Below are 14,240 nucleotides of genomic sequence, written 5' to 3' on the forward strand. Positions count from 1 at the left end.
CACCGGACCATTTCTAAACAGATGGCTCTGTGGATACGAGACCGTCGTGTGCTCTTTCTCTGGTTATCACAAGAGCTGGACATCAGCCATTTTCCGTCAGATTTCACTTTTAACAAGAGATTTTGTCATGGAAAGCCACACGGAGGCTTCGCGTGTAAAGACCGATTCGCTTTGGAAGCGAGACAAAGGAACACCTCCGTTTCGGCATGTCAGAGGACAGTTGGACATGTCTATCTCAGCTTTCAATGCTTACCAGTCCAGTAAGTATCAGTGAAATTGTGGAGAGCTGGACATCCAGTGTCCCTCTGAGAACCCAGAATTCAAATGAAACTGGTCTTTTTCCCCCCAGAACAACTACGTTAAAGTGACAGAGCATTATTAGCTCTCGGGCTAACTCAGCATAATACGAGGTCTGTTAGAAAAGTATCCGACCTTTTTATTTTTTGCAAAAACCATATGGATTTGAATCACGTGTGATTGCATCAGCCAAGCTTGAACCTTCGTGTGCATGCGTGAGTTTTTTCACGCCTGTCGGTTGCATCATTCGCTGTGAGCAGGCTTTGTGTGAGCACTGGTCCACCCCCCTCGTCGTTTTTTTATTGCATAAAATGTCTATAAAATGTCTGAACGATTTGGAGCTTTGCTGCATGCTTCGTTGCTTTGCACCATGCGGCTCCATCCCGACGCGCGAATTTCTCCGCACATCTGTCTCAATGTGCTTAAAAAGTGCTGATGTCCATGTCTTCTGCAATTTCTGTGGAAGTCAGATGACGTCCCGGATCAACAAAGCCTTCACTTTGGAAATGAACGGCACATTCCACTGTTACAGGAGTTTTAGTCATGGAGCGGAGAAATTTGCGCGTCGGGACGGAGCCGCATGGCGCAAAGCAACGCCGTGATGAAGCCTCACAGGACATGTTCTGGCATGTCCAGCTCATTCACAATTTCTCAGATAGTCACACGTCTGAAAGCCACCTGAAAGCCATCCTGTGAGACCAACACGGAGGTGGTTTTGTCCGCGCCATGAGTGGCTCCGTGGCGCATCCCTCCGCTTCTCTTTCCATGACAAAAACTCCTGTAACAGTGGAATGTGCCGATAAAGTGGTGATGTCCACGTCTTCTGCCATTTTTGTGTAAGTCAGACGACGTCCCGGATCAACAAAGCCTTCACTTTGGAAATGATCTGGTTGTTTCAGCGGAGTTTCAGCCTGTCGATCAGCGCTCAGAGTGCGCTGCGCTCTCAGATGCTGTGGGTGGTCTTTAAACAAGCTGGATCACTCCTTAATCTGTGTAATCCCCATAAAATCTTCCCTGAAAGCCATCTGAATTTTCCGAATGGTGTCCAGCTGGAGGTCTCTCACAGTTTCTGGAAAAATTTGATGCAGCAAAGCTCCAAATCCTTCAGACATTTTATTCGCAATAAAATCGGACGAGAGGGGTGGACCACTGCTCACACAAAGCCTGCTCACAGGCGAATGACGCAACCGACAGTCGTGAAAAAACTATGCATGCGCACGAAGGTTCAAGCTTGGCTGATGCAATCACACGTGATTCAAATCCATATGGTTTTTGCAAAAAAAATAAAAAGGTCGGATACTTTTCTAACAGATCTCGTAATCTAATAACGACTACCAATCGAGAAAAAAAGATGGACAAGTAAATTTATGAAGAGAAAAAAAAGGTGAAAAATAAGACACTTCTAGCCCAGCTCCTGTCAGGTCTAGCTAGCCGACAGGAAATTCAGCTCTTCCTGGTGCTCATTTGAAATTGTGCCACAAAGGCGGAGGCCTCATCGGGCGATTCAGAACTCCTCCTCACGCCGCCCTCCAGAGTGATCTGTAAATGGGCCGGGAAGAGAAGGGACGGCTGTAAAGAGAGTTTGTAGAGATCTGCCATCACCGACCGATACTTAGCCCGCTCCACCGCAACTTCTGGTGTGTAATCTTCAAAAATCTGGATCGATGAACCCTGGTAGCTTAGGACTCCCTCCTCCTTTATGAGCCTCGCGGATGATCAGTTCCTTCATCTGGTAGCGGTGGAGTCGTAGAATCACTGGCCTGGGGATGAGCGCAAGGCTGAGGTTTGGGCGGTCAATGTCCTGAGAGCCCGGTCCAGTTTCTGGCGGGGACTGTAGAGTCTGGTTACCGAGTACTTCCACCAGGAGGACAGCTGTCAAGGATTTTATATAGTTCATTGCTCTTATTATCATTTATTTTCTTTAGTTTATGCTTATATTATTATTATTTATTTTCTTATAGTTTTGCTTATTATTTTTCCTCTTTGTGAGAAGAGGAGGTTTTAGAAAGAAAGACTTGTTGTCTGCATTCTTCATGATTGAGCAAACTATTTTCATTTTGCCTTATCCTGCTTTGACGAGCCACAAGGCTCATGTTGCAGGAATGGAAGGTTTCAGCCGTTACCTATCTTACCTATCACCCTCCTGCAGACATGACTCATGTGTAACCTCTCCCGACTGTCCTTGTTTGTTTTTTCTCATGTTGATGAACTAAATAAAAGGCTGGGCCAGAGGAGGGGATTTGGGAGAGCTTTGAAGCTGAGCACTTACAGCTGTTTCTGGTTCTCCTCCTCTGCGCAGAGCAAAAAATATATATATTTGTCTCTCTCTAACTGGTTTCAGTGTTTGTGCCTCTCATTCTTTAAAAACAGGGTGCAAACCCAACAACAGCAAAGAAAGTTGTGGGCCTGGATCCCTCGATGGATTCTGGAAGGCCAATTATCCTAATATTATTCCTGCGGCTGCGGCTCTCGAGATCGATGGTTTTAGCTGTTACCGGCTTAATGCTGCACACTTCTCCTCGAGTGCTTGATTCGTTGGTCCCTGTCGTTCAGCATGCGATTCCAAAGTATCAATTCGCTGGCTGTGGTCTATTATCGCCAGCTGGATTTTTTTGAGCCTCAGTTCCAGTGCGGCAAACAATACTTTAAAGTCAGCTGCGATGCTTGCTCGGTGATCTTCTAGCATGGCGGCTATGCTACTTAGCGTTGCGCTGTTGTCTGATGAGCAAGTGTCCGCTTCGGCTCTTTTAGGCACTTTGGATGACTTTGACATATCCCCGGGGATAAATAAAAAATCTAATAATAGCTTTCCGCTTCAAGATGATCAGGGGATTTTTAAAAGATAATGTAGTTTTACCAGTTGTCAACTGAGACTGAGACTGCGCTGCCTTCACATGCTCACCCAAACCGAAGAGTCTCCCCAGCCAGACAGTCTTGAACGAAAACACGAAGCTTGTTTCCAGACAGGGCACCACAGCACGTGTCTCTCACTTCCTCCCTGTGCTAGTTGGGAGCGTGGCTGCAATCAGGAGCGACCCGGTGTCAGACACCGGATCGCTGGCGTCCCAGTCCAACATGCAAACCATTAATTACACCTTCTGACATGTCCGTCTGTGTGTGTCCGCCTCATGGGGACAGGTGGTCAAGTTAAACAGGCTTTTTGTACTTACGGCTCAAACTGTTGATTTTTGATAAGACAGGAGTTCAGTGATGACGTCACTGCAGCGCTGAGCCGTGGGGGGCGTGTCCAAATTAAGTGTTGAATTCAGGTGAAATATGGAAATCTCAAGTTTATTATTTGGTCCTGAAGGACACAAAAATCAAAGAAAATCAATCATCACATTTGACGTTATTCTGTTAAAGCGGCACCACAATGCCGTTTTATGGAAGAGTTTATTGTTTTTGTACAGACCGCGTGTCTTTGTTGCGTCTTTTCACTTTGTTGTGGTCGTCTGGTTTCGTTTTGTTTGTGAGGGAGTAGCAACATGGCGACTGACGGCTTCACTTAACTCCGTAGTTCCAGGATCCGGATCGGTTCTTGTGTTACAGTCGACTCGGACGCTGTTACGGTAAAGTTAAACGCTGACGTGATTAGCGTTCGATGCTCATAGAACAAAACAGCTGCGAGCAGTTATTTAGGCCGCGAACACTTTTTTCAGGGTTCGCTAGCTTCAGCAAACGAGGCTAATAGCATGCTAATGCGGCTGTTTCTCTTTAAAAGGTGAAGCTGTCAAGCAAAATAACTTTTCAGATGTTTCAAGGTTCGGATTATTTGATCTTGAGCTAACTCATATGGATACTTAAAGTATTATGTGACTATTGAGATTTTTTTTAACTTGTGCTTCTCCTTAAAATGCTTTAGGGCCGTAGGGGGCAGTGTTCAGGCTGGCGTTGATGCATTTGATGACGAAGTACAAAAAGATCGAGTTAGGCGAAAGAGAAACGATACAAGATGAGTAAAAGGCATATCGTGAAGTTAAACACGAAGGAAGGGAGGACGATGTGGCAGCAAGTTAGACTGGTAAAGGATGTGCTGGAAAGTGTTGAGAAAGTGGAGGGAGAATTTTGAGGAGCTGGTGAATGAGGAAAACGAGACAGACGGCTGATGATGTACAAAGAAGGAAGTGCAAGGGTTTAGTACGGATGGCAGTTGGTGCCAATGGCATTCTCACACAAATGTTTACGAACCAGATTGTTTAGTAAAATCTTGGAAAGTGAGAGGATTCCTGAGGAGTGGAGACAAAGTGTGCTTGTTCTGATTTTTAAGAACAAGGGTGATGTGCAGAGCTGCAGTAACTACAGAGGCATAATGTTAATCAGCCACAACATGAAGTTGTGGGAAAGAGTAGTAGAAGCTAGGCTTAGAAAACAGGTGAAGATCTGTGAGCAGCAATATGATTTCATTTCAAGAAAGAGCACTACAGATGGCATGTTTGCTGTGACAATACTGATGGAGAAGTATAGAGAAAGCCAGAAGGAGTTACATTGTGTGGTTTGTGAATTTAGAGAAAGCTTATGACAGGGTGTCAAGAGAAGAGCTGTGGTATATATGTATGAGGAAGCCTGGCGTGGCAGAGAAGCATGTGACGGTAGTGGCAGGACATGTACAAGAATAGTGTGACAGCAGTGAGATGCGCAGGTTGGAATGACAGGCTCATTCAAGGCGGAGGTGGGATTACACCAAGGATCAGCTCTGAGTCCTTTCATGTTTGCAGTGGTGATGGGTCTGATCTCATCCGTCCAACCTGACAGGAGTCCCCATGGACTATGATGTTGCAGATGACATTATGATCTGTAGTGAGAGTAGCGAGCAGGCTGAGTCTTGTCTGGAGAGGTGGAGATATGCTTTGGAGAGAAGGGGAAGGAAAGTCAGTAGAAGCAAGACTGAGTCCATGTGTGTGAATGAGAGGGGGCCCAGTGGAATAGTGCAGTTACAAGAGTAGAAGTGGTGAAAGTACACCCCTGGCAAAAATTATGGAATCACCGGCCTCGGAGGATGTTATTCAGTTGTTTAATTTGTAGAAAAAAAAGCAGATCACAGACATGACACAAAACTAAAGTCATTTCAAATGGCAACTTTCTGGCTTTAAGAAACACTATAAGAAATGAGGAAAAATAATTGTGGCAGTCAGTAACGGTTACTTTTTTAGACCAAGCAGAGGGAAAAAATATGGACTCACTCAATTCTGAGGAAAAAAATATGGAATCACTCAATTCTGAGGAAAAAATTATGGAATCATGAAAACAAAAGAACGCTCCAACACATCACTAGTATTTTGTTGCACCACCTCTGGCTTTTATAACAGCTTGCAGGCTCTGAGGCATGGACTTAATGAGTGACAAACAGTACTCTTCATCAATCTGGCTACAACTTTCTCTGATTGCTGTTACCAGATCAGCTTTGCAGGTTGGAGCCTTGTATGGACCATTTTCTTCAACTTCCACCAAAGATTTTCAATTGGATTAAGATCCGGACTATTTGCAGCCATGACATTGACCCTATTGTGTCTTTTTGCAAGGAATGTTTCACAGTTTTTGCTCTATGGCAAGATGCATTATCATCTTGAAAAATGATTTCATCATCCCCAAACATCCTTTCAATTGATGGGATAAGAAAAGTGTCCAAAATATCAACGTAAACTTGTGCATTTATTGATGATGTAATGACAGCCATCTCCCCAGTGCCTTTACCTGACATGCAGCCCCATATCATCAATGACTGTGGAAATTTACATGTTCTCTTCAGGCAGTCATCTTTATAAATCTCATTGGAACGGCACCAAACAAAAGTTCCAGCATCATCACCTTGCCCAATGCAGATTTGAGATTCATCACTGAATATGACTTTAATCCAGTCATCCACAGTCCACCATTGCTTTTCCTTAGCCCATTGTAACCTTGTTTTTTCTGTTTAGGTGTTAATGATGGCTTTCGTTTAGCTTTTCTGTATGTAAATCCCATTTCCTTTAGGTGGTTTCTTACAGTTCGGTCACAGACGTTGACTCCAGTTTCCTCCCATTCGTTCCTCATTTGTTTTGTTGTGCATTTTCGAGTTTGAGACATATTGCTTTAAGTTTCTGTCTTGACAGCTTTGATGTCTTCCTTGTCTGCCAGTATGTTTGCCTTTTAACAACCTTCCCATGTTGTTTGTATTTGGTCCAGAGTTTAGACACAGCTGACTGTGAACAACCAACATCTTTTTGCAACACTGCGTGATGATTTACACTCTTTTAAGAGTTTGATAATCCTCTCCTTTGTTTCAATTGACATCTCCCGTGTTGGAGCCATGATTCATGTCAGTCCACTTGGTGCAACAGCTCTCCAAGGTGTGATCACTCCTTTTTAGATGCAGACTAATGAGCAGATCTGATTTGATGCATCTGTTAGTTTTGGGGATGAAAATTTACAGGGTGATTCCATAATTTATTCCTCAGAATTGAGTGAGTCCATATTTTTTTCCCTCTGCTTGGTCTAAAAAAGTAACCGTTACTGACTGCCACAATTTTTTTTTCCTGATTTCTTATAGTGTTTCTTAAAGCCAGAAAGTTGCCATTTGAAATGACTTTAGTTTTGTGTCATGTCTGTGATCTGCTTTTTTCTACAAAATTAAACAACTGAATGAACATCCTCCGAGGCCGGTGATTCCATAATTATTGCCAGGGGTTGTGTTTATGAGACAGTTGTGTGCCTACAGGGCTGTAGGTTGGTCTGGCCTGCCAGCTTGAGGTTCCTGCAAGCTTCAGCACTTCTAAAGGTGGTTGGTTCACAGCAGGGCCGGCTTTCTGAGGCGGTTAAACCGTCAGCCGCTGTGCCTGTGGTTTCAGATCTTCAGCTGATATCACAAGCAAAGCCTGGTTTGCGCAACACTGTGGTTGTTGCGTCATGCCTGAGGGAGAACAGTCGTGTTGCCAGATTGTCAGTGAAACAAGTAACTGTGCTGAGAACATGTGAGCCAGTGACTCTGATCCTACTTGTCAGCAGTGTTGTAGTCTTTGTTGTGTCACACTGTGAGCAGGAGTTCACTCATGAACCGTCCAGTATGTTGCTGAAGTCCGAATCGCTAACTCAGGGTAAATTTAGCAGAAACAAGGGTGCAGTTTTTGGACTTAAGTGCACAGTATGACACTGAATACAGCGCTTCGCTCTCAGACTGCAGGCTTACTTGTAGTTCCTAAGGTTTTTAAGAGTAGAATGCGAAGCAGAGCCTTCAGCTTTCAGGCTCCTCTCCTGTGGAACCAGCTCCCAATTCGGATCAGGGAGACAGACACCCTCTCTACTTTTAAGATTAGGCTTAAAACTTTCCTTTTTGCTAAAGCTTATAGTTAGGGCTAGGGATGGGTATTGCTAAGGTTTTATCGATATCGATGCCATAAACGATTCTGCTTATCTATCCGATTCCTCATCGATTCCCTTATCGATACCTCGTGAATTTTGTACTAAAAGTAGGCTTTACAGGTTTTCTGTGTATTTCCTTGAGTCTTAAAGTAAATAAATATGAAATTGGTCACTGTATCCTTGATCTCTGGACATAAATAAAAATAGACAAAACTGTGTTTCACTTTGAAGTTATTAATTCAGACTGGATTCTATCGTTCTATCTTGACTTGTCAGAGAGCCGCTCAACATTTGGAGCTGTGTGAACAGAACGGAGGATGATTCTCGTTTCTTTCTCGCAACGAGACAGGAGTCCCAGTTAGTAATAAAGTGAATCACAACTCATATTCAGGGATGAAAGTGGTGAAAAACAAAAAAAGCTGAAACCCAAAATTACCCCCCAACACGACCTGCCCGAAAATGTTTCAATTCTAGAAGCTCTGAAATGCAATCGGACTATTCCAGACGATAAATTGCAGTGAGTGCAGCATCCATTTAGTGAGAAAAAAAACAACTTTCCTTATTCAGATTCATTCCAGTAGTATTCTGCTCTTACTTGGATGCAGCAGTTTTCTAGTTTGGCAGAAAGTTCTGGAGGAAATCACTGAAGAAATTAATAAACTGAAAATATGGTTTGACCAAAACAAACTGTCATTAAACTTAAATAAGACAGGGATGAAATGGAGGAGTAAGAGTCACTAGGTGTTCACAGGAAACATTTATTTCTGTTATTTATTTATTTATTGTCATTGTTAGTTGCTATTATATTTTTTCTGTTGTGTTTCTATTCAGGTTCTTTTTGTCTCTTTCTCTAAAATTGTAAATAATAATCATTAGATTATTAATATATAAGCAGAAATAAATTTAAGGAATATTACAATTTGAAAACAAATGCACCCGAACGTGATGACGGCTGCAAATGCTAAATGTTAACTTTTAACATTGAAAATGCCATAGACATGCTAACGCGTTAGCATCTCTCCCGTTTTTAAGTTATAAAATACATCTATCAACTGTTTCAGAAGACCATAACAGGTCGGTTTAACATAGAAAAGGTAAATAATACTCACAGACGTATGCTCTTTAGGGTTTTAGCGGGGAAAATTAAGCGAAAGAAAGAAATAAACAAAGCAATCGACCGAAGCATTGCTTCAATCTGCGAACCACGCTTTGATTGGTTCAAGGTTCAAAGCAAAGCCGCACTGCAGAAAAGTTGATTAAGGACCCGCTACAGGGTCTGTAATCAATGTAGAGAAATGATCATTTTCCTGACAAACACCCACCAAAACAACGGCCACTCTGAAGGACCGATAACAGAATCGTTAAGCACAAAGCTTATTGATGTCGGTGAAATCATTTCTTAACGATACCCGAAAGGAACCGGTTCGCGATACCCATCCCTAGTTAGGGCTGGATCAGGTGACCCTGAACCATCCCTTTAGTTATGCTGCTATAGACTTAGACTGCTGGGGGGTTCCCATGATGCACTGAGTGTTTCTTTCTCTTTTTGCTCTGTATGCACCACTCTGCATTTAATCATTAGTGATTGATCTCTGCTCCCCTCCACAGCATGTCTTTTTCCTGGTTCTCTCCCTCAGCCCCAACCAGTCCCAGCAGAAGACTGCCCCTCCCTGAGCCTGGTTCTGCTGGAGGTTTCTTCCTGTTAAAAGGGAGTTTTTCCTTCCCACTGTCGCCAAGTGCTTGCTCACAGGGGGTCGTTTTGACGGTTGGGGTTTTTCCGTAATTATTGTATGGCCTTGCCTTACAATATAAAGCGCCTTGGGGCAACTGTTTGTTGTGATTTGGCGCTATATATATAAAATTGATTTGATTTGATTTGAATGGATGTTGGTGTGCTGACCCCTGCAGCAGACGACAGTATGAGCTGCAGTGCCAACAGCATTGTGGCCGTGAAGAACAAGATCAAAGTCTTGCAGCAGCAGGCAGATGAAGCTGAAGAGCGAGCAGAAAGCCTGCAGAGACAACTGGAGGAGCAGAAGAGGAGCAGGGAGCAGGTAGGAGAGGAGCAGCTTGGTTCCGCTTCTGATGAATTTGTGTGTTTTTCTGGATCTAAATTAGATTTTACTTTTATCTCATTTGTTGCATTATGAAACATTCTGTCTCCTATTGCAGAAGACAATTCTTTCTTTTCATGTTGTCCCTGTGTGGTTCTGGTCCAGAGCCTGCTGCAGACTCGGCTCCTGATCCTTTCAGATCTTCATTGACCTCCACTTCAGCTTTCTCCTCTTCCTCTTCTTTCTTTGATTGTTGGGTTATTGTCCCTTTGATTATGTGCAGCTTTGTAACATACCATTCTCCAATGTTTGTTTTTTTTAGGAAAAATGGCTCACCAAGACAAAATTCTCATAAGCATGGATGCTTATTCGCCATCTTTGGATGGATTTCCGTCTTTTTTGCAAAATCCTGCCGTCTAAAAGAATTAGCAAAACTTTAATTTTTATTTCCTCAAATCCGTGAAATGGTATTTTAGGGGAAAAACTCCAAATCACTGAGAAATTTATCATAAAATAGTGGTGTGTTTACCAGAGATGGAGGCGGCCATCTCAGAATCCGCAGCGTGAAGACGACATGCATTTTGATTGGTTAAAAATAGCGGCGACTCTACCACCGCAGATTCTCTTTACGCTTTTACATTAGCGGTGCGAGACAAGGCATAGTGCGGTATGTCTCCATGTCCCAGACAGCTTTCTGAGCTTCCTGCGCCAAATCTGTCTTCAACAAAATTTCTACCCGTTCACCAGTTCGTCGTTCATTTCGCTTTTAACTTCACAATTCGTCACAAACACAGGTATGTTGATGATTTAATGTTCAGATGAACTTATAGGAGATAATTTCAGGGCTTTGAAAACTCCACGGATTTCATCATGGGCGGGGGTGGGGTGGGGTGTTGGTGATGTACTCTTTAATCGTGAACATCACTGAGTTTTTAAAATGCTTATCGCAAAGCGTTCTCTTTTTTTACGACATCGTGTAAGTTTTATATGTCCGCGAACACTGATCTGTGTGTTACAGATACAAATCAATTTCCTCGGATCCGCGGACTTTCACAGAGGAAAAATGCCACTCAAAGCGTAGCTGTTATGACAGTTGTCGTAAAGCAGGACTGGTTGGTTGCTGCGGCGACGCTGTGTTGCTCTTGTGCGCCGCTTAAGCTAAACGTAGCATGTGGACATCCCAAACTTTTAGAGCTTTCAAGTTTTTAAAAGATTTGTGCAGCATGTCTGTGTCACGGAGCGATGTCGCACAGAGAGAAGATGGCGAGAAAGATGGTTTGAACAAGTGTCTTATAAGGACAAGAATCTGTGGAATCGTCGCTGGCTTCATCAACACACCTGAAAGAAAAGAAACGGGAAAAGTGAACTGTGCCCTCTCAGGAAGCACGGTAAGAATTTTTATCTCCCTGGAAAATAAACATTCCGCTGTTCCAACAGGATTTTAGACAAGATTATGTGACATTTTCACTAATCTAGACTTTCTTTCATTGTAAAAAAGACATTGTGGCTTTGAATGGATTTAGGCTGCATGAATTTACACAAGAATATAAGTGACTTTTTACTATAAGGTATGTTATTGATATTTTATTCTGATTTTCCAAATATTCTCCAATCTTTAGCTCTGGTTTTTGAAATGCTGTAACAGTCTTTTCAGTCTGTATGAATTTCATGTAGTTTAATTGTTCTGAGTTAATGTATAATTTGGTTTACAATTAAAAGGAAAATCATTCCAGGTCCTACTTCCACGTCATATTCTGTTATTTCAACATCATCACTGACAGGTCAAATAAAAGGTTGAATGTAGGATCATTTAAATATCCACTAATTTTGAGATTTGTTCTTCCAGGAGATGCTGAAAAAGTTTCATTAGATAAAAATTTAATTCTGGGGCCCCATTAGGGCCCTAGACCCCGGCTCCTGGATGCTGTGCACCCCCCCCCTCCAAGACCCCTTGCAAATTTTCCTCAGATTTCATAATTTTCATTTCACAGCCCTGTAATTTAGCAGAATTAATTTTATTTTATTTTTTTTCTTTTGTTCCTGAATCTGAATCGGTATAGAATGACTGATTAGATGTCATGTCAGTGTTCAGAGCAGACAAACAGGCTGACTGTATATGTATTTACTATAATAGTATGTATACATGGTAATGTCATCTGTGATGACATACAAAAGTCAGTTGATCTTAAGCAGAATGTTATGTATCTTTATCTAGTCTGAAAGCAATTTCGAAGTTAACTAGTTCTTTGAATATTGAGATTTTAATTGCCTAGTCTTTGAGCCCAATGAAAACCAAACTAAATCAATTAAGTTTTTTGCATGAGTTAACTATATTTGTAAACTATTGTGTATATACTCCTACAGGATGGTACAACATGCCATACTGCATGAGATCACAAGAGAAATTTAACAGCTGTTTCAAGTCCAAATTTAATCCAAATAATGCACCACAGGGCACTTAAATTCTTAAAATGTCCAGGGGGGCATCCCCCAGACCCCCCTTCCCCCCCTTTCCGCTTTGCTGCGAATAGTTGCTGTCTTTTAATTTACCAAGACTTTGGATTGCTGTCTTTTTTTTTTCTCATCCTAAGCATCCATGCATAAGACACAAATTATTAACAAGTTATCATTTTGACGAACAGAACCATAGTTGAAACATAAATAACAGTCTGATAATTACATTGTCAAAATATTATGCATGTTAAAGCAAAAGAAAAACAAGCCACATTTTCTTTTTATATTTACATACTAAATAAAAATAACAGAGGAAAACAAAGCAAAATAGATGAAAATATTAAGACCTAAATTAAATAATACTAAAAATTCAAAAACATGTACACAGAGAAAAAAATGTATTAAATATAGAAGAAAATAAGGACAGGCGACGCATTGGTCATCAGACATTGAGTTAACCCTCTGGGGCCGACGCCATCATATACGGCGGCTGAGACCAAGCTTTACTAAATTATAAATAACTTTTTAATGATATGAGATAGAAACTTCTTTTTTTTTTTTTGCTAAAAAGTTAACTCCGCGGACTTTCGAGCCAGCCATCCACCATCTTTGTACTCTTCATAGAAGCTGTGTGATGAGGTGCACAATCTGAGTGTCCAATCGGAATTGGTTCACCGTCACATGGTTTTCCAAAATCCAATCGTAGGGCAGATTTACTTCACGTGATAAACCAAGATTGTTTTTTTTTTTTTAGCAGTGATGTGTTACTAGTTGGCCTGTTTGAATAGCCATCTGGCTGCTTGCTCCAATGCGCCCTGCACCATTAGTGAAAGGGAGCAGACGGAGGGCCTCTGATGACAATCTCACGTGCTCAAACACAGAGTGTGAGAGTTTTAGAGATGCTCCACTCCTCATTACCTGTGAATGTTATTGAATAAGCCTGTGGCAAGCTCTCTCGCTGCGGCGTAAAGCAATGGAGTGAGGGGGGAGGGGCCTCTCCTCAGAGTGTGAATGAGCCTCGAAGTGTGAAAGCTGCTTTCACAGTGCAGCCACAGTCAACACACACAGTCAACTTCATTGTAGAACTTTGTGACGTGACCTTTGTGTAATAGCAGACAGAAATTGCTTTGAGATGAAGACAAACAAAACACATAAACCATTTTGAATATATTGTTCAAAATGTGCATTTGTGGTTATTGTTTGAACCTTTTTGTTGTACAGTCTTTCACACAAGACCTCAAATTACCTTTACAAAGTGTCAAAACAGTTGTTTATTATAGTTTACTGTGTGTTTTGAATAAATGTGTGTGGAAAATTATTTTCCACTTTTTCCTTTATTACACATAAAACACAACTATAGCATATATATTCTGAAAGTACAGGTTGTCCTGAAAAAAAAGAGACATGAAACTTGATTGTGGGATGCAGGGACACCTGTTAACAACCATAATTAAACATTTATGCCAGGCGAGTGAACTGTCCAAAAAATGCTCTTGGACCCCAGAGGCTTAAGATTGTTGAAAAATATTAAAAATGATTTGTCATTTTTATGTAAAACCTTTCAGAAAGTCTTCTTACTGAATATTTAATTGTCTTAAGCTTTAAAAAAGACGAAGTGCCACTGAGTGTAGAGTTGCCAACTTGGCAACTTTCTCGCTATATCTGGGGACTTTCCAAACCTTGATGACTTAAGGCCCCCTGACACTTGCACGACTTTGATCTGCGCACTTGCACGCACATCATCATGATGACCCCCCCACTGTGTTCCCAGCTGGAGGCTGTGCTTTGTTCCATCGACTGCCACGCGCTCTGCACTGGATGCTGCGTATATAAAATAATTATTTTGTTGGCTGTTGAAAATGGCTCTAATCGCTTCCTTAATCACAGTGGAGCGCTCCAGCCACAGCTGTTCTTGCGCATGTGCTGAACGAGCTGAAGAAAGCATTTGGAGCCATCTAAAAAGGTAATTTGTCATGTTTACATTGTCATGGCTTGATAAAACAGTTGCATGTCCTTTCCTTCTTGTGAGCAGCTGTAAAAGTATGTTTATGATGACAATTATTTGAAAATTCATTGATGTTAAAGGGAGTGGATTTGGTG

At 41.8% G+C, this 14,240-nt stretch overlaps 1 protein-coding gene across 2 annotated transcripts in view; it reads left to right on the top strand.

Annotated features, from left to right (window-relative positions):
• Nucleotides 1–3,743: 3,743 nt before the first annotated feature.
• Nucleotides 3,744–14,240, top strand: part of LOC117505764 (tropomyosin alpha-4 chain-like) — a 117,917-nt gene continuing 107,420 nt past the window's right edge. Inside the window, exons 1-2 of one of the 2 annotated variants that reach the window (XM_034165305.1) lie at nucleotides 3,744–3,866; nucleotides 9,541–9,686. In XM_034165305.1, coding sequence (XP_034021196.1) covers nucleotides 9,552–9,686 — 135 coding nt within the window. In that variant the 5' untranslated portion in view covers nucleotides 3,744–3,866; nucleotides 9,541–9,551. The remainder of the gene's footprint in view (nucleotides 3,867–9,540; nucleotides 9,687–14,240) is intronic. The other variant, XM_034165306.1, reaches the window with a different exon arrangement.

The sequence above is a fragment of the Thalassophryne amazonica genome, unplaced genomic scaffold, assembly GCF_902500255.1.
Source record: "Thalassophryne amazonica unplaced genomic scaffold, fThaAma1.1, whole genome shotgun sequence".
Taxonomy (NCBI): Eukaryota; Metazoa; Chordata; class Actinopteri; order Batrachoidiformes; family Batrachoididae; genus Thalassophryne; species Thalassophryne amazonica.